Here is a 27,530-nt window from a genome sequence, read left to right on the forward strand (position 1 = left end):
GCCGCCGAAGGCAACCCAGGGTTTCCCTCCTCGGAGAGCCTTAGTTTCCTTTGGGGGGGCCACGTCATTTGCTCTATCGTCCCGGAAATGACATCACTCCGTCGCTTCGACCAATGAGCAGCGGCTGCGTAGGGTAAAGGGTAAAGGTCAGGACAGGCATCGAGATGGTGGCGCTACCGAAAGTTGCTGGGCAGATAAAACCGTGTCCGTGAGAGAAAGAGAGGCGAGATGGTGCTTTCCTCGCGCTGCGGCTGATCCGCCCTCAACCGCCGATCCTCGCTCTGCTCTTGTCGCGTCTCCCTCCGTCCAGTCCAATGAGCGTCGCGTACGAGCTGCTGTGGCGTTTGCTGCACGTCTTCCTCAGCGCCCAGCGCGCGCTGGTCGCCTGGGCCCGCGGCTGGTTCGGAGGTCGCAGCTCGTGGCTCAGCCGTTGGAGGCGGCGCGCGGCTTCGGCTGCCACCGCCGCCTCGCGGGCCCTTTTAGCTCCGGCGGCCGCCGCGAGCCCTTTCGCCTTTCACAAGCCGGCGGCGGCGGGGCGGAAGGTGGTGGGCAGCGGGGGTCGGTGGCGGAGGGATGTAAAATCTTTGCAGAAGATGCCGGGCCACGTGGGACTGGTCGTGACCGAGGAGGAGCAGAGCTACGCCGACGTGGCCAGCCTAGTTGTGTGGTGCATGGCGGTGGGCATCTCCTATGTCAGCGTCTACGACCACGAAGGTGAGTCGCCTGTCGTGGCTAAATTGCTCTCGCCCCTTTTCCGACGCAGCCCGTTTTACCTTTTCTCGGTAGCGAGGGCGACTTTGAAAATCCGGAAAAAGTTCTTCTGTCTAATCTGTTGATCTTAGTTATTAAATGTCATCTAACGCCACTAAGCTATGTTGAGAATAGGGAGAAGCTTTCCTACAGGGTATGTTTTCCTTGTTACATAGCATGAGCTCCCTACCAGCGGGTATAACTCATTATAGCAGAAATATTACTCTGTATATTCCCAGCACCACCCCCTCTCTTGCCACCATGTAGTTGTAGTTCAGGATTATTGGGACGGCCACAGATTCTCCATCTCTCTGGTAGGTTTAATTTTTTTTCTTCTGCTTGGTAATACATACTTAACTGATTAATCTAGATACAGTATTGATGCAAAGGATCCAGACTGAGCTATTTGTTTCAGCATCGTGATCTGAGTGTTATGCTTGATCCCAGAGTTTTTCAAACTGTTTTATGGAACCCTATGGATCTGCAAAGCACTATCAGAATGGTATTTACAGTTCATCTTCTGTTAAGCTCTCAAAGCAGAGAGATATAGATACTATATTATGTCATCCCCCCCACCCCGGTACTGGGCCTATACACATGCAAGAACTTGAGGGGTTGCATGAGAGACTAAGGGCAAAAAAAGAAAAGAAAAAAGTTAACTTGAGCACAGCAAACTTCTCTCACTAGATGAGTGAGGGTTGTTGCCAAAAGCAGCAATAGATGATGTAGTTCTGCACAGACTTAATTTCACTTTATTTGTTATTAAGATTCATGTGACTGTGTGGCTCAGGCTAACATGCTGATATGTCATACAGTGAACCAAAACAAAATCTTATTTTTCATATTTGAATGCATTATAGGTAGTCCTCGTTTAGCGACCACAATTGGGACTAGCAACTTGGTCAGTAAGTGAAGTGGTCACTAAGTGAAACCGTGACTCTGCTTACAATCTTACTTCAGTTTGCTTACAATCTTACTTCAGTTTTCTTTGCTTTACAGACCTGCAAAGGTCATAAATGCGAGGATTGGTCATAAATTTACTTTTTCATCACTGTCATAACTCTGAATGTTTGCTAAATGAGGCAGTTGCTAAATGAGGACTACCTGTAAAGATTGGGATCACATTTTATCAACAGCATTTTAATAGGATCAGTCTACAGGATGAAGTTGACACCCAGGAGAAGAAATTAAAATCCTGTTTAGTTTAAGTCATATACAGTAAAGAATACTATTGGAAAAACTCTGACAGTACAGTTATATCCAGTTTAAAATAAACTCTTCACTTTTAGGTGAAGAAAGCCAATGTTTTAACATTCAGAATTCCTATATGTATAGCACCTTTAAGATATAAATGGGCAATTAGAATCAAGGTAGAAACAAAAACCAAAATTACTAAAGTTAAAGTTAAAATTATAGCCAAAATTATTAAAGTACAGGTGAGAAAATGAAGCCTTGAACAATAGTTGAGTGTAGTGAAAATTTAATTACATAATTATACCTCTTAAATGCATAATATACTTTCTTTAATATGAGCCAACAACTTTAATCACATCTAAATAGAAAGTGATTAATCTTCTAAAGACTTAGAAAATTGCTTAATATGTTAAGGAATAATTACGTGCATATTAAAAATGGAACACTATTTAAAGAGATTACAATTGAGAAACATTTGCATTTTCTGTTTAATAAAGATATAACAGTTCTTAATTTCATTGAACTCACATTTATCTGCCAACCTCTGCCTTAAAATCTCTCTTTAATTCAACATCATAAAAGAATGTATACTAATCAGAGGTTACTTTGGCCTGAAACAAAATTCTGCCAGATTTTATTCAACCTTTTGATTAGTATACAGTTTTTCATGGTGTTGAGCTGAAAAGAGATTTTAAAGCACAGGTAACTTACTGTTGGCCTACATGTAAGAAAATCTGTAAACTATAGAATTACATCTAGGGAACATAGAAATGCTGCTTGAGAATTGTACTTTGTGGCTAGATTATTCTGCTTATGGGCCTTCCTGACTCCTGTTATCCTTGCGGCAGAACTAAAAAAGGTTTGGGAGAATGCTAGAGAACCTGAATGGGAGTTTAAATGTGAAAAAAATAATGTAATATATATTAAAAGAAAAATATTCCCCCCCCCCTTCCCCCAGTTTAGCTGTTTCTTATAGAGATGCAGGCCATGAAGGTTGGGACAATATGATTTTTCAGGAAGTTGCCTAGCTGTCTTTTAATGCTAAATAGTACATGTACATTATGTACATCCTCAGATGCCTAAGTAATTCTTTACACAAATATTCTTTAAAATATTATATAATATATAACTAAAACTAACTTAAAACTGCCTGACTGATTTTGTCTGGGCTTAGAAGCTAAGGAGGTATGAGCCTATTTATTACACAGATGAGTGGCAAAGGGTTAGACTAGGTAGTTTAGAGTCTAATATAAATTCAGTTTGTTTCATGTCAAAGCTACTCAAAGATTAAAGAATCTTAGTGATTCTTCCTACAGTTGATGAGACTGTTTTCCCATTTCTCCTTTGATCTATACAAATGTTTGTAAACACAGGAAGGTCTGTTGAAAATATTCTATACTAAAAAGGTTGAAAGCAGATTCTCCTTTACTGCAAAAGAAAGATGTAGTATCAAAAAATAAAACCAAACATTTTTGTATTAGCACTAAATCTGAATCTTACACTGTAAGTTTGAAATGAAAACAAAACTTTTATAAAAGGTACTCTAAGAAATAAGAAGGAATAACTAATTTGAGTAATAAAGTCATATGAATTTAAATCTTAGTGGATCAAGTAAACCAGAAAGTAATGTTTTTTCTTTTAAATGAAGCTATGTCAGCTTAAAATAAAGTTGACAGGTTGTTCATTTGGATCTAGCAGGCAAATTTTTAAAAACTGCACGGAGTTTTTAGCTAGCTAGAACAAAAATTCTGAAATTCAACTCATTCACTATTCAACTCATAGTGTAGTCAGAACTGAAATTGTGTATCTGCTTGTCCTACTTTGTGTGAGTGTGTGCACACACGCATGCCTTCAAGTCAGTTTTTGACTCCTGGTGACAGCCTGGACAAGTCCCTGCAGTTTCCTTGGCAAGATTTTCAGAAGTGGTTTGCCATTGCCTCCATCCTAGGACTGAGAGAGAGTGACTGGCCCATGGTTACCCAGCTGACTTTGTGGCTGAGGCCGGACTAGAACTCATGGTCTCTAGCCCAGTGCCTTAACCACTATACCCAACTGGCTGTCTTGTTCTACTTGGGTACCTTTTATACTGTAGTACAGTGGCAGCAGTTGGCATTCAATGGAATGCTGCATCATTCTTATACTATATAGATATAATTGTCATTATTTGCAGATTACCATTTTAGTTTTGAGAAAAAAGAACTTGAAGGGTACATGCCTAGCTCAACTAGAAGGCCTGTATGATTCATAATATTTTATAGTGCAATGCCACTCTGCAGCAACTATACTGGTTCAGACCAGTATAACAGTGGTTCTTACCTGTATCCAAGAATGTGTGCTTGTTTTTTGTTTCTGTTTAAAACAAAAGCCTAGGTTAGTTATCTTTAATATCTATTGCTGGGGTGGGGGTGTATAGAGAGACAGATGACAGCTCAGGATAATCAAAATAATCTGTGACAAATTACATAATGAAATTAACCTTAGAATTTGCTAGGTGGAAGCTTAACATTACATCTTATTTAGAAGTTCTGATTTGCCTGTCCCTAATAAGCCAGAAGCTGAAATTCAGAATAGAAGCTAGCTTATGATTTGTCTAAGAATAAGTCAGGTATCAGGTTTGGACCTAATGCTAAGGGTTTTTTTCTTTCTATGCTGTTGATTATTGATGCATTTTCCTTTGGTGTGAGGAACTCTGTCATAGTAACATAGTGTAATACATTAGAATGTTTGTTCTAGAAGAATAGCCAGGATTCTCCCAAATTCTGGCCTTTTTATGAATGGTGTTGTCTGTAACTAAGGCATTTTGAGTGTGTGTGTGTACCAAATAGCAACTCTTCCATCCTATGTGTTTCAGCACTTGGCTGACTTTGGCTGTGGAAGCTAAGCAGGCTTAAGCCTAGTTAGTACTCAGATGGGAGATAAGAAATGCAAGGGATGTAGGCTAATCTAGATGAGAAAACATCCTGAAAGAAAGCAGTGACAAACTATTGACATATCCTGAAAATCATCAGAAGCTGAGTTCAACTCAAATGAGATTTTAACTTCACTATATTGTGCAACTGATGAGTTTCTAATATGGAATGCAGGAGTTTGTTTATAGGTAGAAGGGAGTGATGTCCTGAATTTTGTGGTTTTTGAAGAATTTGTTTTTAAAATTCTCATGGTTCTCACCTGGTGCTCAGCTCTCACCTGTGGCTCTAAGTAGCTGTAACATGTGCAGCAGCCACACTCCAGTAAACTGTTTTGGCAGATGGGCCAAACCAGGTGAGGGTAGCCAATGGATCTTTGACTCTCAGTGAGATAGGGGATTTGCTATCTCAGCTTGCGAAGTCTGGTCCTGGCAGATTGAACGGAGGAGACTGATCAGTGGTCCAACAGTCAAGAAGACATGCCTAGCAGGCGTTGTAGAGCACAAAGAGCACGACAAGATACTTAGACGTCCTGGTCATCCACTGCAACAGGAGAGGTCTCCAGCCATAATGGTTCTCCATACCACTGGATTAAGGTCTCTTATGCCAAGAGAGTGGGACTGCCATGTGCAACGCCTGTTCCACTTAAAACTCCATCATGCACAGATTTCTGTTGTGCAATTCATCTTCATCTGCAACTCATCTGCAACTCATATCAGTCCAAACCTAATTTGTTGAGCCCTGTGGTGATGGGGCGGGGGCGGGGGGGGTGAAGCAACAAGTGGAGATGACCACTGGCAGTTGTAGTCACAAATCTGCACATGGGTGGCCCTTGGACCAGTGGTCATTCATCTCAGTACCTGGGCATCAGAGATGTCCAGCAGCATCCAGAGCAAGTGGGCAGCCTTTTTAGGATAGTGCTGCCCACCCTCGCCTGAGGGAGGGGGTTAGAAAAGGTGCTCTAAACATTGCCTGCCCCACAACATCTGGCTAACTAAGCACAGCTGGCAGAACAACTCCTTAGTGGTCAAGCATCAAGAAAAATGAATCAAAGAAAACTGATTTTTGGAGTCTGGAACAACATCTGCACCTTGCTGGATAGAGACACGGGATCAAGGCCTGAAAGTTGAACAGCACTCATAGCAGCCAAACTTCGCTGTTGTAGCATTGACATTGCTGTGCTCGGTGAGACCAGACTGACAGGTGAGTGTTCATTACAGGACGCAGCGAGTGAATATACATTCTTTTGGAAAGGGAAACCACAGACTGACAACTGGACTCACAGAGTAGGTTTTGCAATCAAAACTTCTGCTGAAGAACATCTCTACCCACTGGAATAAATGAATACATTATCAAGTTCTGCTTTCCTCTCAGCAAGTCCTGGTAAATCATCATTGTCAGCGCCTACACACCAACTCTCGTGAGTCCAGACAAAGACAAGGTTTCTACAAGTACCTGGACCGGATTATTCGAACAACCCCATCAGTGACAAACTTGTCATTCTGGGTGACTTCAATGCTAAGGTGGGGACAGACAACAACAACTGGGATGGAGTCCTCGGGAGACATGGTGTGGGAAAACTAAATAGCAGTGCCCCCCTTGCTGTCAATTTTGCTGATGACTATGTGCTCCTGGCACACAAAGACAGTGATCTATAGTTGATGCTGAACAAATTCTCAGACACTGCTATGCTCTTCAGCCTGACTATCAGCCTGAACAAGACTGAAGTACTTTACCAGCCTGTGCCAAATACCAACCCCGTAGAACCAAAAATTACTGTTGACGCCCAGCTGACAAATGTAAACAGCTTCAGATACTTGGGAAGCATCATCTCAAGCGATGGGTCTTTGGACAAAGAAATTGACTCCTGGATCAGCAAAGCCAGCCAGGCACTGCGGCATGCTAGAGTGCTCAATCAACACAACATCTGTATCTCCACAAAGCTGAAGGTCTACAGAGCTGTGGTTATCTCTTCTCTCCTATATGGATGTGAGTCCTGGACTCTGTACTGAAGGCACATCAAACAACAGAAGAAATTTCAGATACATGCTCTCCGCTCCATCCTCAGCATTCATTGGTAAGACTGTGTCTCCAATCTGGAGGTCTTGGTTTGTGTGGAGTCCACCAGCATTGAGTCCCTGATTATCAGAGCCCAGATGCAGTGGGTGGGACATGTCATCAGAATGGATGACCACCATATGCCTCTCCAGTTGCTCTATAGTGTACTGGAGTCTGGGAAGAGACCCTGAGGTCTACCACGCAAGTGCTACAAAGATGCTGTGAAGAAACATCATGCCACTTGACATCCAGCCAAGGGAACTAGAAGTTACAGCTGCTGACAGAACCTGCTGGTGAGCCCTGTGCTATGAAGCCTCCACTGGCATTGAAGACAGGCACTACCAAAAACTGATAGAAAACTGAGCAGCATCACAGAATAACACCCACAGTTACTACAACAATGGACTTCCGGTGCCACTATTATGCTAGAATCTGTGCTTCTACACTGGGACTGCAGAGCCACCTCCGTGTCCACAGATGAACTGCACAACAGCATGTCTCCTTCAAACTTGAAGGACTACCATATAATTTGAAATTCAATTAAAATTCTTAGCAATGTTTACTTGTTCCTACGCTGGTTGTGTCAAATGCTTGAATATCAAATTGTGTGAAGAAGAATCTGCTTGCACAATAGATATATTTCAGGCCTGCATGGTATTTAGACTCTCTTGACTGCAGAGCTGAATTTCACAGAAAATAATAGTTCCAAATCAGTTTCAGACATTTTGTACAACTAGATAACTGTATATGCCTGAATTCAGTTTTTGAATAGTTTCCCTGAACTATATCCCATACTGTTTGTAGGGACAACAGTTGGGGAAGTGGGGAATCTGTCATACAAATGGCCAACCAGTTGTGCAATTTGGGATGGCTATTTAGAGTATAGAATTTAGTCTTCATTGTGCCATATCACCTACTTTTGAAATACAGTCAAAAGAGTTTTAGTTTGTTAATATTCTTATGGTTAAATAAGCATTTTATTATATGTGTAGACTTGTAGGTGCAGTTAATTAAACTTCCTGGATTATGGCTACCTTTTATGTACAAAATTTCTGTACTGCCCCAGTCATAAAGACTCTGAGCAGCTTATTTAAATAAAAACATAAAATTATAAAATCTTGAACTAATCTTAAAAGAATAAGAAGATAATAAAGAAGCTTGGCCTAGAATACATGGTAACAGCAATCTCCCTGTAAATTATAATCCAAATGATTGGTAAAAGAGGATTGCTTTCACCTTCCTTCTGAATGATGACAGCAAGGGGGACATCTTTAGATTAGGGGCAAACTGTTCCAGATGGCTTGGGCAGCCACAGTGAAAGCAAGTTTCCTAGTCCCCATCCCCTTACCTTTACAGAGAGTAGGATATGCAGCATGCCATCATAATTCAAATGTGTAGGACAGATGGAGTCTGCCCACAGCAAGTTGATCACCACAATAACAAGGATCCAAGCCATGAAGAGCTTTAAAGGTGATTAGAAGCATTTTGAATGACATGTATAGGTAACAAGTCAGAGAATGAAGAAGTGCTATTCTGCTGAATCAACTTCTATTAGCATGTGGGCCATCACATTCTACATCAACTGAAGTTTCTGAATACTCTTCATAGGCAGCTCCAAGTAATCTAAGGATGAGATAATAAAGGCATGAGGGATTATAGCCAGTGCATCTGGCTCCAAGAATGCTCTCACCCAGTGTACTGGTCAAAGCTGGATGATGGTCCTCCTGGCCATGGCCTCCACTTCCTATTCCAGTAGAAGTTGTGAGTCCAAGAGAATCCTCAGATCATGGACCTGCTCCTTTAAAGGGAGTACAACCCCATCCAGATTCAAAGTCGGAGTGTTTAAGGAGTCAGATGGTTTCTGAATGAACAGTTACTCTGTCTTGCAGGGATTCAGTTAGAATTTGTTTTTACCCTAACAGCCTCCAGACTGGTCAGGATTTCTCCTGCATCTCCTCTTCAGCCTAGAATAGATATGTAAAGTTGGATATTATCAGCCTTTGAATTCTTTACTCTAGAATGGTGAATAATTTCCCCCGGTGACTTCATGCAGATGTTGAATAAGGTAGGCAAGACAACAAAGGCCTGGGGCTCCTCATATTGGAATGGCCAGGGCCTTGGTCTCTCTTTCTCCATCGCCACCAACTGGAGCTGCCTGTTTAGGAAGGAGTGGAATCACAGTACAACAGTTCCCAGTGCTTGCAGGTGGTCCAGAGGATACTATAATCAATGGTATTGAAGGCCACTGAGAGGACTAAGAAAACCAGGAGGGCTGCACTCCTCTCATCCAATTCCAGCCAGAGGTTATCTGCAAGAGTGATCAATCCAGTTTCTATCCCATGTCCATGCCTGAAACAATACAGACAAGGATCCAGATAAACTGGTTCTTTCAAGATCCTTTACAGCTGAGTCCCAAACACTTTATCTAAAATCCACCCCCAGTAGTTTCTCTAACATCATTGTTGTTTTTTTTTAATCCAACATTCCTAAAAATCAGGTAATTTATTATGAAAATTTAGGATGCAACAAAATTTAGGATGCAACAAAATTTACTTTGAAAAGTTTTATGGCATGCAGATCTTGGAGGTACTTATATTTAATTGTATATCCAAAAAAGCTACTTTAGCAATACCCATGGGTATTGTGGGATTTGGCAAACATAAAATTCATTTTGAAATGTTTCCTTTTTCAAAAGAGATGGCACATGATATAAAGTTGTTTCAGACAGAAAAGCCCTCCCCCCTTTTTTTTTTTTTAATCTCTGTGTGTCTGTCTTCAAGTCATTATTGACTCCTGGTGACTGCCTGGAAAATTCCTGCAGTTTTCTTGGCAAGATTTTGGAAGTGGCTTGCCATTGCTTTCTTCCTAGGTTGAGAGAGAATGACTGGCCCAAAGTCACATAACTGGCTTGGTGCCTAAGGCTGCATTAAAACTCATGGTCTCCCAATTTCTAGGTTAGTGTCTTGACTACTGCACCAAACTGGCTCTCACAAAAGCCCTAAATTCATATAAATCATGACCCCCATATTAAATTTCACCTTAATATTTATTATCATTTCAATCTAATTTTAGCACAATGCATTTCATTTATGGGCTAACAGGATATTCAGCTTCCATTAATAATCACTTCATATCCCCTTTTCTAGCAATGTGCATAATGTGCAAACAATATAAAGTTTCAAAGGAACTTTGGAGATCATTTAGTAAATCTCCTGCCCCCTGCATTCCTGACGGATGGCCATCCAGCTTATATTTAAATGTTTCTGGCAAAGGAGAGTCCGCTACCTCACAAGGCAGTCTGTTCCATTGTTGAACAGCTCTTACCATTAGGAAATTCTCATGTCTAGTCAAAATCTGATTCCCTGTAATTTAAGCTCATTGTATCTTCACTGAAACAAAAGTGAAGAAGTCTGCCCCATCTCTATATAGGTAGTCTTCATTGAACGACCACTCATTCAATGACCATTTGAAGTTACAATGGCGTTGAATGAGGGGACTTAAAAAGAGTCCTTGTAGTTACAGCCATCACAGCATCCCTGCAGTCACACAGTCGCGATTTGGACACATGACAACAGCACCTGGCTCACACTTACAACATCACTGCATCCTATGGCCACGTGATCACCATTTGCAGTCTTCATTGCTGGCTTCTGACAAGCAAAAATGGGGAAGCTAGGAGGAAGTCTCAAATGGCGATCACATGACTATGGGATGTTGCAACTGTGCAGGATTACCTAATGATGGCAAGTAGGTCTGCTGCAACTGCCATTGTAAGTTGGCATAGTCACATCATGTCACACTGCATTGCTTAGCAACAGAGTTGCTGGTCCCAATTATCATTGTTAAATGAGGACTATCTATATGATAATGTAGATATTTGAAGACAACTACAAGTATTCCTCACTTACTGACTGCATTTGGGACTGGCAACTCTGTTGCTAAGCGGTGCGGACTTCAAGTGTCTGTTCCGGCTATGGTCGTTAAGCAAATCACTGCAGATCATTAGGCACAATGTCACATGACAGTGACTTGCAACTTCCTGCCAGCTTCCCCATTGATTTGCTTGTTGGAAGCTGGCTGTGAAGGTTACATTGCGGGAACACTGCAATGGCCACAACTTTGAAGACTGGTTGTTTTGTTTTTCAGTGCTGTCGTAAGTTTGAATGGTCACTGAAAAAATGGTTGGTAGGCAAGGACTACCTATATCATGACTCCTCACAGTCTTGTCCAAGCTAAATTTGCTCAGTGCCTGCAGTTATCCCTCATAGGCTTTTCCTCTCCTACCTCTTATCTTCTGGGTTACTCTCCTCTGTTCATACTTCCCTTTGTCAGTGTCCATCCTAAAATGCGAAGCCCCAAACTTTATGCAATATTCTAGGTATAGCCTAGGTATATTCTAGGTATAGCCTAGGTATAGCGAGGGACAGTAACTTCTCTTGATCTTGATCATTGTGTTGATGAAGGCTAGAATTGCATATTTCCCTCTGAAGGTTCTGCTATTTCCTCCTTTGGGTTGTGTGCAAATGTGTTACTTATGTTTTCTAACCTCATTCAACTCATTTATAAAATGTAGAATGCACAAAGCCATATGGTACACAACCTGGGACTTATTTTCAGCATGATGCTAAGCCTCTGATATATATTTTGGGGTATGATTGTTCAAGCAGCTCTGTATCCATCTAATATTAATATAGTACAGCCTACTTCTTGTCATTTTCTTTATAGAATCTCATTTCGTGCTTCATTGAATGCTTTGCTGAAGTCAAGATATATTGTGTTGATTGCATTCCTCTGATCAACTGAAGTAGTTAGTCTTAACAGAAAAGAATCAGTTTGGTTTGGCATGATTGATTCTGATAAATCCATGTAGACTCTTGACAGATATTGCATTCTTTTTTTAATACTCAAAACATTTTTTTCAGAATTTTGCTGTGTATCAGTGTCAAACTGATTGATCTGTAGTTACCCAGGTCCTCTTTTGTCCCTTTCTGAAGACAGGAACAACATTTGCCCTTTTCTAATACACTGCCACTCCTGTCCTCTGTGATTCCTCAACAATTACATAGGAGGACTCTGAGATGAATCCACAGCCCCATTCAAGGCTCTTGAATATAATTGGTCTGTTTTCAAGCCTTAAACACATTCACAATAGCCAAGTGCTCCCTAATTATCTCTTTATTTATATTGGGTTGCCACACACTCCTTTTGTTAATTGTTCTGCCAAGATCCATTTGAACAAAGTTCCTTTTTTTGGGAAAAGACCAAAACAAATAGGTGTTAAAGTTCTGCCATCTCTATTTCATATATTACTGTCCTATCATCTTCTCCTAGCAGCTGGTCCACCCTTTCCTTTTTCTTTCTTTTATTACCAGCTTAGTCAAAATCCTATTTTTGTTGTTTTTTGACTTTCATAAATCTCTTTGGTGTTTTAGCTTTTCTAAAACTGCAAGGACTCGTCCAAGCAGTCACTGCAGAGTCGGTAACTTCCTTTCTGCAGATATATAGTCATCTTCTGTTTCCTATGGATGCCCCTTTTAATTCGTAGTTCAATTGAAAGCTCTCTGTGTATCCAGAACAGTATTCTTAGCTGCCCTCTCTCCTTTTCTCTCTCACTGGAATAGTTTGTGTTGCACTTCCAGTATGCTATTTTTGAGAAGATTATTGAGAACAAATAATCCTTTGTTCTGAGAATTCTGTCCATGAGATCATGCCTAGTGCTTCTTTAAACTTACTGAAGCTGGCTCTCCTGAAATCTAGTAAACATATATGATTATGTTCCATTTTCTCTTTCTGTACTATCTTGAACCCCAAGATAACTTTCACCCAAAGTTCCCACTGCTTTTATCTCTTCAATCAGTTGTTTCCTATTCGTAAAAATAGGTCTAGGAGAACTAATCCCCTTGTCTCTTCTTAATTGTCTGGAAAATTATCACTGAGGAATTTTTGGAACCTTGCAGTCTTTATCAAGTTGTTTTTCCAGCAGATGTCCAAATAGTTGAAGTTTCTCATAATTATTGTATATCTTCTCCCTTAAATTTATGTGATTTGATCTCAGAGAACATTACCAGATTTTCCACCTGGCTTGTCAGTCTATAGCACACTCCTACAATAATAACTTTGTAATTTCCTCTTCCTTGTATTCCTACTGGACCCTCATGTTCAAATGTCTGAATCTTAATCCATTAGTATACTTCCTTCACATATGCTACTCCTTCTCCCCTTTAAATCAAGACTGTTTACAATCAGGTAGTTATACAAACTACAACATATTATACATAATAAAATTGAAATTGTGGTGCTAGGAATATATACTGTAATATAAAGTACTATGTCAGTATATTAAATAAAGTTGCAAATAGCAGAGATTATCCTATTTCAGAACTTTACCTTTTTCATGTTTTTGTTTTGTTTTTGTTTAAGTTATTATCCTGTTCTTCCTTTAAGACAGAATAATACTAGTGTTAGACTGAGCTGTCTGATCATTCCTTAAAAGATACTTTTTTAAAAACAAAACTGTAATTCAAGATAAAAGAACCAAACTTACATACGCTTGTTGAAATCAGATGGACACTACTCAGTTTTGCAAAATAGATAGAAGTAATTTATAGTCTGATTCAGCATTTGAAATAACTGCATCTACAGTTAAGAAAGGTAACTACTATTTGACATGGTACCTGAAATAGCAGTTACTGAACTCAGGTTAGTTATAAACTATTGTTTGCCTGATATATATAGGAAGCATAAATGGGTTTAGATTGATGCTTGAACTGAGAGTCTGAAAGCCAGATTTTCAAACTGGAAAAATTGTATTCAAATTTCCTTAAGGTATCTAATAGAATTGACATGTATGTACCTGCAACTGAATGTTCCAATATCTACCAAACCAGCATTGTAAGAAAAAACTGATTGATTGCCCTAAAAACATTTTGTTAGATACTTAGGAAGGATTATGCATATAACTTATTCAACAAGAAAGTAAACCTACCAGTACATGTTCTCTCTCCTCTTTTTCCAAGGTATTTTCAAAAGAAATAATTCAAGGCTGATGGATGAAATTTTAAAACAGCAGCAGGAATTGTTGAATCTTGACTGTTCCAAATATACTGTGAAGTTTGCAAATCAGGAGAAAACAGATCAAGGTAAGACAGCTTTTTAAAAACCTTGTATTGTTATAGAGGACTAAACAGATATATTGAGTACACAAAACTGATCCACAAATACAGTGGTACCTCTAGTTACGAACTTAATCCGTTCTGTGACTCTGGTTGCAACTCGAGTTGGTCTCAAGTCAAGGTAAAGTTTCCCATAAGGTTCAGTGTAAATCCAGTTAATCTGTTCCGCCCTCCGAATTTGGTCGCACCACGAGGCAAATTTCCCCATAAGGTTCAATGTAAATACGGCTAATCCGCCCTCCGAATTTGGTTGCACCCCGAGGTAAATTTCCCCCATAAGGTTCAATGTAAATACGGCTAAACAGTTCTGAAACATGCATTTTATTTTTAAACCTCAAAAACCTTCCAAACGCCACAAAACACACCACAAGCCTCACCGAACGTCTCCTTGCTACCGCGATCTCGCCAACAGGAAGCCGCGACCACGTGGCAGCAGGGAAAATGGCTGCGGATCCGGTTCGTAAGTAGAGGCGAGTTCGTAAGTAGAGGTAAATTTTTGGGCCGGGAGCTGGTCGTATCTTGAAAAATTCGTAAGTAGGGGCGTTCGTAAATAGAGGTACCACTGTATTGGTTACTCAGTTTCTTCAATGGAAAATCTCCATGAGCACAAGAGGTTTTACAAATCTGGACATTCTACACAGATGAGTGGAATGAGACATAGATTTATACAAGCATGAATTAAGAAAACATTGATACTAAACTTCTATTGGATATTATTATTTTAGCAGAGTTCTGGATTTTCTACAAAGCATGCTTTTGTAGGGTCATTGAAAACAATCCCACTACTAGGAGCTTTGAGAAATTACAAAGTAATGGGGGAAATGTTACTTTAAACTGGAATATTGTAAGTGTCTACACTGAACTTAGAAAAAACTGATTTCAAGCAACTGTTTCTTTTCTACTTTCATTGTTTTGTTTTATTTTCAGCTGCAGTTTTAAATTGCCAGTCTGCACTGAATGTGCTGTCCTCAGAGGATGGAAAAACAGATATAGTAAGAGCAGCTCAGAAATTTTGCCACTTAGTAGCACAAAAGCAAAAGAAATGTACAGATCTGGATATGGATGTCTTGGAGAATTTATTAAGTAGTAAGTATTAAAGCAGAATTTATTTTTCTTGAGTACTTATTAGGAGTGGGAAATGGCTAATCTAACAACAGTAATTTTTTAAACATAATCAAACTATTTATGTCAATATTTGGATTTCATACTCACTATTCAGTCCCCACATTCTACAGGACTACTTTGTGGAAGATCTCCTTTTGAAATATGTTTTTGTATGTTCTTGCTATGTACAGCACACCTTGCCAAATATGTGCTGTATTATGTGTAGTGGTGCATAGGCTTGTGGAAGAAAATCCATTTTATTTGGAAGAGTATTCCACATTTGTCTTCAGGTTTATATACAAGGGGTGCCAAAAGGCAGACCCCATAGACAGTTTATTTTATAAATTAGATGAAATGTTCAATTGGTTGGATTTTCTTTTAAACATTATTCATTTGATGCATGACCTTCAAATATTCCTAAGCATGGTAACATTTTCTCTGGAAAAAAAAAAATTATGATTGGCCTGTTTGGCTTGACTTCTAGGAACACTATAATGCTACTCATTAAATCTGTGTGTCTCTGAGCATTTTATCTTCCATTAGTACTCAAAATTGTCTATTTAACTGCAGATGCAGGTATTTAAAAGCAGACTTCTGGATGTGGAATTTATTTGTTTTGATTAATTACTTACAAGCTAGTTGATGTTCTTTCAAAAATCCCAGTGGGATAATTGGCCCCCAGAGTTTGCTTATCCATGAATTTATTATTATTATCTCGTCATCAGCTGAGATCCCAGGGCAGGGGTGGTGATGTAGCGATTGTCATCCGGGAATCCCATACAGCTTTCAGGGGCACTGCTCCACAGGTCACCAGATGTGAGACCCTGTTTATTAAGTTTGGCTGTAGGGATCAGTTGGGATTGTTGCTGTTGTATCAGCCTCCCTGCTACACAGCAATCTCCCTGCCTGAGCTGCTTGATTCTGTTTCTGAGTTGGCAGTGGAGTTCCCCAGACTTATGGTCCTGGGAGACTTCAATCTGCCTTCTCTAAGAGTGTGGTCTGATGTGGCTCAGGAATTCATGGCCACCATGACCTCCATGGGCCTATCCTAGATCATCCAGAGCCCAAAATGGGACAGTGGCCACATACCTGATGTGATGTTCCTATCAGAGCAATAGCTATGTGATCTGAAATTGGGTGAGCTCTCAGTGTCTCCCTTGTCATGGTCAGATCACACTCTGATTACCATGAAATTCTCTTGCGCCACTGTCCACTCATTAGATTGGTCTGCCCCCAGTGACAGATGGACCCAGATGGGTTTCAGAGGGAGCTGAGGGTTGTTCCTGCTGGTCTACTGCATGACTTATCTGAAGCCTTGATCACCGCTTGGAATAGGGTTAAGGCCTACCTAGTGGCAATAAGGGTGGCGAAGGGTCAGTACTTTTCTGCTTTTGCGTCCGCAGATTGCCATCCAATGGCCCTGTTTCAGGTGACATGTGTCCTCTTGGGTAGAGGGGACTCGGAGAACCTTTTGCAGGGTTGTGTGGAATAATTTGTATAACATCTATCAGTCAAAGTTGTTTGAATTCGCTCAGAGTTGGACACTGCCCTTGTTGCAGGTTTGGAGGAGATGCCTAGAGAGGAGTCTTGCCCAGTTATCTGGGATTGGTTTGAACCTGTTGGGCCCGAGGAAGTGGACAGGGTCCTTAGGACTAAGCTCAGCCACCTGCTCTTTAGATTCATGCCCCTCCTGGCTTGTTAAAGCAGCCCAGGGGGTGTCGTGTGAGTGGGTTCTAGTGGCAGTGAACTCTTCTTTGAATGAGGAGGTTGTTCCTTTACCTCTAAAGGAGGACTTGATTCATCCCCTTCTCAAGAAGCCATCACTGGATGCCACTATACTGGACAATTTTCATCCAGTATCTAACCTCCCCTTTTTGGAGAAGGTGGTTGAGAAGGTGGTTGTGCAACAGCTTCAGAGGACCTTTGATGAACTGGATTATCTGGATCCCTTTCAGTCAGGATTCAGACCTGGGTATGGGATGGAAACGGCATTGGTTGTGCTTTTGGATGATCTTTGACGAGGGTGGGATAGGGGTTGTGCATCCATCCTTGCCATCCTTGACCTCTCTGCAGCTTTTGATAGCATCAACCATGGTATCCTTCTGGATCAGCTTAGGGGATTGGGGGTGGGCGGCACTGTGTTTTGCTGATTCATCCCACCCCCGGCCCCTACTATGTGGGGTGCTGCAGGGTTTGGTGCTCTCTCTGCTCCTATTCGACATCTATGTGAGGCCGCTGGGTGAGATCATCCGTCACCATGGGGTGAGGTATTATCAGTATGCTGATGATACCCAATTATACATCTCTGCCCCTGGCAAATTAAGTGATGCTGTGGATGTCTTATCCTAGTATCTGGAGGCTGTGAGGGTCAGAATGGGGAACAACAGGCTTCAGCTGAACCCTGTCAAGACTGGGTGGCTTTGGATTTTGGGTCCTGCCAGTTCCAGGACTATGCCATCTTTGATGCTGGATGGGGTTTTATGGCCCCAGTGAGCAATCTGGGGATCCTCCTGGACTCACGACTCCTTTTCACAGAGCAGATGGCAGTCATGGCTAAGAGGGTCTTTGCACAGCTTCATGTTGTGCACCAGTTGCACCTGTTCATGGATGCGGGGGTGGGGGCTCTCCTCACAGTCATTCATGCCTTAGTCACCTCAGATTAGATTACTGTAATGTGCTGTACATGGGATTGACCTTGAAGAGTATCCAGAAGCTTCAACTGGTACAGAATGCAATGGCATTGGCAGTTATGTGTGCTCCTAGAACAGCTCATGTTACGCTTCTTCTCCACAAGCTACATTGGTTGCCAGTCTGCTTCCAGGTCCAATTCAAGGTGCTGGTTTTTTTACCTTTAAAGCCCATCGTGGCACAGGGCCAAATTATTTGAGGGACTGCCTCTCCCTGATTACTTCTGCCCATCCCATCAGATCCAGCAAGAGAGACATGCTACAGGTCTCATCAGTCAGGGAACTATACTTGGCAGGCCCAAGGAGGCAGGCCTTCTTTGCTGTGCCACCCACCTTATGGAATATTCTCCCCCAGAAAGTGAGATAATCTTCATCCCTACTTGTTTTCCGGAAGTCCCTCAAGACCTGGCCTGGGGATCTCAGGGAACCAGTGAAGTCTTGAGGTGGCTCCTTTGCTGATCTAATCTCTCGTGTGTTTTATGCTTTTTTAAAAAAAAGTTTTAATTTGACTGCTTTTGACATATTTATTGTTTTTATATTTTTTGCTGTACACCGCCCAGCCAGTTCTTGTGAGATGGGTGGACATATAAATTTGATGGATGGATGGATAGATTTGACTACCATTTATTCTGCTGACTAGGTGTAATGGATGGCATGAGTGGGGAAGATTCTGGAATGGAAGTTCAAGGTTGTCTGGAGGGGGGAGAGACATTCCAGAGCAAGCACCTCCTCAGCCCACAACAAGAGTGTGGGAAGACGAAGAGGATGAGGCTGGCCCCTCCCTAGAGTCTCATGGGGTATATCCACTAGTTGCTTTAGCATAGGTTGAGTCTGGCAAGATTTACGTCAGGTTCAGCCCAAGAACAACAATGAGGCAATCCAATACAGTTCAGTTCCTTTATTAACTTGCACCTAATAGACAGAATCTTCTCCACTCATGCCATCCATTACACTAGGATATTTCAACTGCACGTATGAAGCACAATGGCATGGTAAAAATGTGTTATACCTCTAATAAACTGAGTAGTCTTAATGCTGCAACATTATTGTGCCCGTCTCTAGGTACTAATGGCTTTCCGGATCCTGACCTAATATTAAAGTTTGGTCCTGTGGACAGTGTCTTGGGATTTCTTCCCTGGCAAATCAGATTGACAGAGATTGTGTAAGAACGTATAATTCTTATGTATTTTGAATTGCCAGTAGATTTGACCTTGATGTTCAATCTGATAGGAATGTGTTGATATTGGTAGTGAGTTAACACAGTTCTCATTCCAATTATGTTGAAGGCTAAATAAGAAATGCCTCACGATGTGTATTAAAAATATATTGACAATTTTTCTGCTTCTACCTTTTTGTAAAGCAAGGGTGATCAAACTGCAGCTTCAATGCTTCTTGTTGTCATTCTCTCCAAATTGCAATCACTCACTAATTATCTTCACTAAATTAACAAAGATAGATGTGTTAAGCATCCTGTAGGCTTAATGTACCTGTTGTACTTTTTAACACTCCAACGTGGGAAAAAGGATTCAACCCCCTTTATAATATATCACTCCCCCTGCCATCCGACAGTCTTTAGTCACTGAAAGCATTAGGAAAAATGCTACTCCCAGCTTCAAAGATTGCAACCACTGAAAGGTGCACATTCATGGACAGTTAGTTCATGAAGGTAAAAATTAATAGATTTTTTGCTAACACATACTTTAATATTTCATTTGTACTATTCATGATCCAGTGTATGGTAATAAAAGATAGTAAAAAGTCTTGATAGTATAACGTAAGTACTATCATCTTGCTAACATTCCAGTTGTCCTGTGGAATGACTTGCTCTCTGTGACATGCCTGGTGCCAACACAGAGGCAATTTAGGAATCTTTAAGAATCCATCTTTTTATGTTTGCCCTCTCTAGCCATTAACTCCTTCTAATAGTTGCTTTTATTCTGTTTTTTATTACTATTATAAACCACTTTGGATTTTTCTGAATCATGAGAAATGGTTTGAAAATTAGGGCTCTGTAATACTCTAAATAAAGGGAAAATTATTTGCTCAAATGTGCAGGTCCTTAAATTCAGTGTGTCTTTGCTTTACATCTTACAGCAGCAGCTGCACAGAGCCAGAAAAGACATAGTTTATTTAAGACATTGCTGCATGAGCATCCCTAAATAACTCCAAATCACTTTATCCCTTTGAATCTGGATTAGGGTACCCTCTAAAAAAAAAATACATTTAATAAATAAGGTCCTTTCAGATTGGCATCCCTAACTTTTAAATATTTAAAATATTTAAACAGGTGGCAAAACTACTTAATAATGAAGTAAAGCCAACAATGTACAGAAGGACCCTGTGGTTCTTCATTTGTTGCAGAACAGCAAGTTCTAGCAGGCAATGTGGGTAATAGTAAGGTTGATAACTATGATTCATCAACATCTGGTAGGCTACAGGTATCCCATCCCTGCAGTAAATTTTTTTTTTTTCTGTTAGCGAATATCTTTCCATCATTTGAGGGAAGTAAAAAACAACAACAACTTCATGTTGAATCTGAACTCTTACATTCCGTGGAGAAAAATATTATCACCATAAGGGAGCACCTCTAACTATATAGAGTGTACTTTTGCAGATAAGTACTATAAATTGGAGAGATCTTGTAGAGTCTTATGCATTAAAACATAGATTCCTGTACAGCCAAGCAACGTGCATTTGCTAGCATGTGGGCAGAAAATATAGAATACTCTAATTTCGTATTTTACTATAAAGCGTCTACTGTGTATCATATATCACTCTGATTAATAATTCAAAACAAATTGTTAGGAAAGTGATACAAAACTTATGTATTGTATGCATTCCCAATGATACTTAGTTTTCTTTCCAATTATGTTTTCTCAGTTCTTTGCCTTCACATGTGAATATCAGCTATGATGAATTCTTCTCTGCCCTTTGTCACTATGCATCCTGTGATCAGCGTGTTGGAAAATGACCTATTGCAGAATTCTATCGGGATTTCTTTGGAAAGGACCCAAGGTCTCTGTTTACAAATACCTGTGATGCATACAAATCCAGTACATAGTCTTTTAATTTATCAAATTCAATAAAGTGTCTTATCCTTTTTAGAATTTGTATGTGTGTATACTCATAATCTATGGAAGTATGGGAAAGCAATGGTTTACTGCTCTCTAATGTATATCATAAAAGTTGTTTAAAAAAAAGTTGTTTGAAGGCTTCAGGCTTATTTTTTTCCAGTGATCAAATTCTTATTACTAGAAATATTTACATGTAATTATGAAGAAGAAAACAAAGTAGTAGCACTACAGTCATTAGAGGTAGCACATTCTCAGTTGAAGTCTCCTCATAAAAACTTCTGAAATCATACCTTATGTCTTCTTCTTTGTCAGACTTCTGCATCTGACCTTCTAAGCCCTAGAATCTAGGAACACACTGTGAACTGATTATCTGCAAACACTTATAAAAATGTGTGATAGAGTGAGGTCGGACAGAAGGAATAACTGGTATCTAAGCTGAAGATTAAATAGAACAGGACCAAAAACAGAATAGTTATATGGTTTTTGGAAGGTGGGAATGTTTTTAAATCATAGGTCAAAACACATTACAAATGAGCAATTGAACCATGGGTCTTATAACTATGGACCATTCTTTCTGTCTTGGGGAACAGGGGTTTAATTAGCATGGTGGATTGTGTGGAAGAATGGATGTGGGAATGGAGCATCCTCATGTAATGGAGTTCCATAAACTGAACTTTTTCAAATATACCATGAACAATTGGACCTCTCTGTACTGTGGTATTTTAGAATAGCGTATTAACTTCTCAGAGTGGAGGTAAGTTTTTAAAAAGGCTTGTACTTTCCTTTAAAAAAAGTATTGATTCCATTTTCAACACGAGTATCTACCTTGTTATCTTAATTTCAAAAATGAGTTAACTAATCTGGGTGAGGATGCGTGTGGTAGGAATACACTCAGTTTATGTTTGGCTACATGAACAGTAGCAACAAAAAATGAAAGTGTTAATTCACTATGTACTGGTAACTTCCAATTTTAAAATCATCAATACACTATAACATGATTATCTGCATAAATTATTGTGGCAGTTATTATGTGACAGCGTTTTAATACAACAATTCAACAAATATATGAAACTAAAATTCATTGATTGATTTGTCGGCTAACTTCCTGCAGCAACTTTGTAGTGCCGCTTGAGATATGTGGTGTGATATTTTTCTCCAAACCTCTAACTTAATCTTATATCCCTAAGTCGTCATTGCAAATTTTTAAATAGACTGTCCAGTAAATACTGAACAGTTACTTGTTTTCAACTGCATATTTTTAAGAGTAGCAAAACCATTTTTATTATAATGTTTTGGTTTAAAAGGGATCAGAAACTTAAATCTATTTTGTGAATGGCTCTTTTTGTAAATGTCTCAAACTAGTGGAGTAAAATATTCCAGATGATAATAGTATTTTTCTCCTTTTTAAATATCAAAGTGTACTTGATACATCTGTAACAAAACTATGGATTAACTGACTTAATGGTTTTTTTGAGAAAGAAGAATGCTTACTATTGTGAGCTTATGATGTAAAAGGGCATCAAGATAATATACGTATTGACTGGAATGTTAGAATCTATCTTCTACTTGAGTTGTAGGTCTCCAGTATCTACTATGGTGATCATAAACATGTGCAATATGTTTCAGGAATGCTCATGCATTCATTTCCATGAAGTCTTTCAGGAAATTGCATCTTAGTGAAGACAGGTTTTGGAATATATTCTACAGGAAATATGAGAAGTATGACATTGTATATGTAAATTAATTGAAGGACCTAGAGAGAACTGACATCTAAACTTCAGAGCTATGAGCTTAACAAAATAATTCTAGTACAAGTTACAAGAAGTATAGTAGCAAAGTTATGATTCCACTTTTTTACTTGCTAGATCTTTTCCATGCTTATCAATCTTCAGATTGCCAAAGAATAGTTTGAACAGCCACCTGCATTTTGTCCACCCTTGTGACATTCCTTGACAACAGATTACTTATATGTACCAGACTCAATACAAAATATGAAGTTAGATGTGCCAAAAACACTGTGCATATCCACAATTTATTATTTGAATGTGTGTCATTGCAGCAAACTCCAATCTCAAGTTATGTGAGAAGGTATAGTCAACGGCAGTGACATTCTGTATACGTTTGGATACTTGTAAATAATATGTAAAGCAACTTTTTATTATGAACAAATTGACTTACTGGATTTCATTACTGAGGGTAAAATAAGAACCTGTAAAGCAAATAAATTATCTTTCTACAGGCAATGCTGTTGTATGAATATATACATATGTTCTACATATAAGTCTCCCCATTGCTTATGCTTGTTTAAGATGTATAACACAGAAAGCATTCTAGAAAATAATTCTTGAAGGCTTTTTTGAAGTCACCATCCATTTAAAAAAACAATATTTCTGGATATTTACATTTTATATCAGAACTAAATTCATCTTTGGGTGGCCTGTTAATCATGTTAGCTTTGCCAGTTTCTATTTTAGTTAGCCTAGGCTTTTTAGTCAGCCCTTAAGCCTATACAGAATGGAAGAGTGAGGCAACTATGATTCTCCTGATGTTGAATGACAGCTCCTCTCAGTCCTAGCATGACCAGTGGTCAGAATGATGGTAATTTTTGCTGTAAATTTTTACGCCTAGCTTAAATTTTATAGATGTCTTATTCTGTATTTTTAATGTCCGGAAAAAATGCCTGCAGTTTTAGAATGCATGAGACTCATACATATTCTCTATTTCCCAATCAGTTAAAGAGGAAATGGAAATATTTAACCAGTGTCTGGAAGTTATGATGAGCTGGCTAGCAAACATGCTTAAACAGACAAATCTGAGAAGTTGTACCTATTGGCACACCAATCTAAGAAAAGGTGTTTCTGCAATACTAAATGGAACACAAATGTCTAAAACATCTAAGCTGCAGTTTGGTTTTATTCAATTAGGACCACTGTTATTTCTTCATAGGATCACTGTTTTCAGAATAGCTGATAGTTATGGCAAATCATCATATGAAAGTCTTTTAAAACTTCAAATCGATATACAACACTAACATGAAAAAATGCTGTTCCATGCTTGCGATGCTCCCTACTAGATTCCCTAAATTGCATTTTAGTTTGAATTATCCTTTTTCTGGAGCTACACTGGGAAGAATTAACTTTGTGTTGAAATCCGATTATAGTTACAGTTCCCATTGACTAACCTTTAAATAAAAGTTGCCATTGGAACTTTTTCATCATAGCCATGTTGCATTAGCATCAATGTTTATGAAATTTCCTAAAATACTGTTCCTTAAATGGATGTGTAAATGTCTAAAAAGATAACATTACCAATGTTATTGTAACATGGCAGTTGTATAAAAGTATGCCTCCCCTCCAACTCCAGGGTTTGTCTGAGTGCAAACCAAAACATAAAAATAGGACTTCATAAAAGTCCCTTTAATATTCTGGACAAATCAAATAACCTATAGCCAGGTTTGTGTAAGCTAAGCAAGATTTCAAATCTAAAACACAGTAAATGCAAATTTTAACAATGTAAATATTGAAGCACCCAAATATACACCAAATCTCAATATGCAGATTCCACCTATTTCTACAAATGGTACTTCATTTATATCTGGAGATCCTGAAACCTCCTGGTATTGCTGAACTACAACTTATGATATGTTATGCTACTTGGATCTACTGGGGTCTCCAAAGTCCAAAAAGATCTCATAGGGCACAGGCTCCCCTCTTATGCTATGACACAGGAATAGATTAAAGAACTTTGGATGTTACTGGACAACTGATTCATCCATTCTGATGTTCTTAGAGTTATTTGTGGTACTTGTTTGGCTTTTCTGTTAGGGTTTCTGAATATAAACTACCAGATTAAAGGGAAAAAAATTGCCATGTATTGCTTAAATTTCCAGTAAAACAGGGCTTGAATTTTACCTAAGATGTGCTTTCTTCCCATATATTCCCTCATCCAATATATGATAAAGATTTGGACTGAAAAATGGAAATGGAAAATGGAAATCTCCTTTTAAAGGAGATAGGCTCATCCTCACCATTACCCTGGATGTTAGTTTATGTTCCTCTTATCTATGGAGAATAAAGGCTGAGGGATCTTCTATTTAATCCCCACTGATCTGAACCAATTGATTTCAGTACAAAGAAGCAGATTTGGGGTAGACATCAGGAGGAATATCCTGACTTTGTAAGCTGTCAGCTAATGGAACAGGCTACCACTTGATGTGTATTCTCATTTGTTAGAGGTGTTCAAACAGAGGATGGGTGGTCATTTATCAGAGGTACTCTGGTGGATCATCTACTGAGTCGGTGGTTGCAGTAGATGACCTCTGTGGTCTCTTCCAATGCTGTGATTCTAATTTTGGAGATTAATGGGGAATGAATACAAGCAATGTCAAACCCAAGGCCCCAAAAGTACTTTAAGACCCTGGAATTTCTCATAGGATGTACACACAAACCCAGATTTGTTCTCATGTAGTGGTATTCCCAGTTTTGAGGAACACCAAACATTTCCAAGCTATTTGGAGAGAAGACAAGAGAATTCCATGCATTTTAACTATTCATAAACAAAACAAAACGAAAACCTGGCCGGTATGCAAATCCAACTATTTCAAAAAGCAAGGCAAACCTACCTCTCTAACTTTTTGAACCCTAGCCATCTATTTCCTCACTCGCCTCCTCTTGCTATTGGCAAGTTAGCAATTTCCTAACACAATGATTAGATTAATTTTGTCATAGCCTGTAGGAATCTCAGTTCTTAGAAATACATACATTACCAAGAATGTCATATCAAAGCATTCCAAATATTTTTGCTAACATTTTTCTCCAGACTTTCCAGCCACCAAAAGTACTCTATCTCTGTCCCTCCTTCTCAGTTTGGTGTAGTAGTTAAGGCACCAGGCTAGAAACCTGGAGGCCGAGTTCTACTCCCACCTTAGGCACAAAACCATCTAGGTGACCTTGGGCCAGTAACTCTCAGCTCTAGGAAGGAGGCAATGGCAAACCACTTCTGAAAATCTTGTCAAGAAAACTGCAGGGACTTGTCAACACTGCAGGAGTGAACACGGACTTGAAGGGTCTCTCTCTCTCTCTCTCTCTCTCTCTCTCTCTCTCTCTCTCTCTCTGCACACATACACATAATCACATTTAATTCTCTGTGTGCCAGAAATTGTGTATTAAAACAGGTATACAGTAAGCACCTAAGTTTGTAGAAGTATCAAATCTTACAGCAGTGATACTATTTTTTTAAAAAAGCTGTCTAAATCCAGAAGGGTTCGTAGAATGAAAAATCCTAAATAGGAATATGCTACAAGATCCACTTCCACACTTCTACACCTCCACTTAAAATAAGCAAGAATAAGGAGGATCAGAACTTTGACTGCTTATAATTTACAGCCAAATATATACTGAATTTTAGAACTTACCATTTTCCTTTACAATTTAAGTTTTTTTAATTTTCTCTTTCTAACAAAAGATAGAGCATTAACTGGCTGCTGGAATCAGGAGCATATTCCTGAAATACATAACATTCCTGGGCTCTACCCAAGGTTATTAGAATGAACTAGTGTTCACAATGGGATTTCTTCTTGCTCTCCTTTCCTGCACATGTCCAATCTTACAGAGTACAGGTAGTCCTTGTGTTATGACAGCAGTTGGGACTGGAATTGCTGTCACTTAGCGATGCAATCATAAAGTACAATGTCACATGACTGCATCACTTAGCAATGGCAATTCCAGCAGTCCTAGTTGCCATTGTTAAGCAAGAACCACTTGGGTCATTAAGCAAGGACCTCACATGACCATGACTTCTGACTTTCTGCCAGCTCCCCCATTGACTTTGCTTGTGGGAAGCCGACAGGGAACATCAAAACTCGCAATCATGTGACTACAGGGACACTGCAATGGCTGGAACTCCAAGGACCTGTCATAAGTCCCCCTTGTTCAGCACCATCACAAGTTTGAACGGTTGCTGAATGAGTGACCATGACCTGAGAACCACCTGTAGATTGAAGATTTATGTGAGGAACTGATGGGGATTATGTTGTATACTCTGGAGATAAATATTTTTGGCCAGAACACAACATAGTTTTTATTTCACATAGATTTGGAAGCATAGGCCACTTGGCTTTTTTTTTTTTAATGTAATCTTTATTTTTTAAATAAAACAATCATTAATCTTGCTTTGCGACTTGTTTATGAAATAAATTGCATTCATATACAAGGGACTTCCAATTTATTACAATTAGACTGAGATCTTGGCCAAAGATCTGAGAAGCCATAATTCCCAGTGAACTTACAGTTTGATGCACCAATTTTGGGGAGTAACCATGGGTTTTCCTAGTTCCCTTTGCTTATCATCCTTACCATGCTTCCTCACGCTGCATTTTTCTTTCTTGAATATAACAGAAACCAAAAAAAGGAGACATCTTATGTATTCTTCTGTTTAATAAGGCTCATTATTAAGCATCTGGGAGTTGCTAGTAGTTCTTTACCCAGTTGGATCACACAATTCCTTCACTAGTCAGAAGTTGCTCATGATCAAGCACCAAGAGAACCAACATTACAGCATTACATGGGAAGTTAATTTACTGAAAAC

At 39.4% G+C, this 27,530-nt stretch overlaps 1 protein-coding gene across 1 annotated transcript; it reads left to right on the top strand.

The window, feature by feature from the left end:
* Positions 1–119: 119 nt before the first annotated feature.
* NUS1 (NUS1 dehydrodolichyl diphosphate synthase subunit) lies at positions 120–20,978 on the top strand. The gene is made up of 5 exons (XM_025169329.2): positions 120–714; positions 13,925–14,047; positions 15,008–15,166; positions 18,934–19,033; positions 20,752–20,978. Exons 1-5 carry the CDS (start codon positions 315–317, stop codon positions 20,840–20,842), a joined length of 873 nt encoding a protein of 290 aa, XP_025025097.2. The 5' UTR covers positions 120–314; the 3' UTR covers positions 20,843–20,978.
* Positions 20,979–27,530: the final 6,552 nt, after the last annotated feature.

This window comes from Python bivittatus, unplaced genomic scaffold (genome assembly GCF_059951505.1).
Source record: "Python bivittatus isolate LINGU-HERP-01145 unplaced genomic scaffold, Pbiv_v1 ctg000020_np1212, whole genome shotgun sequence".
Taxonomy (NCBI): domain Eukaryota; kingdom Metazoa; phylum Chordata; class Lepidosauria; order Squamata; family Pythonidae; genus Python; species Python bivittatus.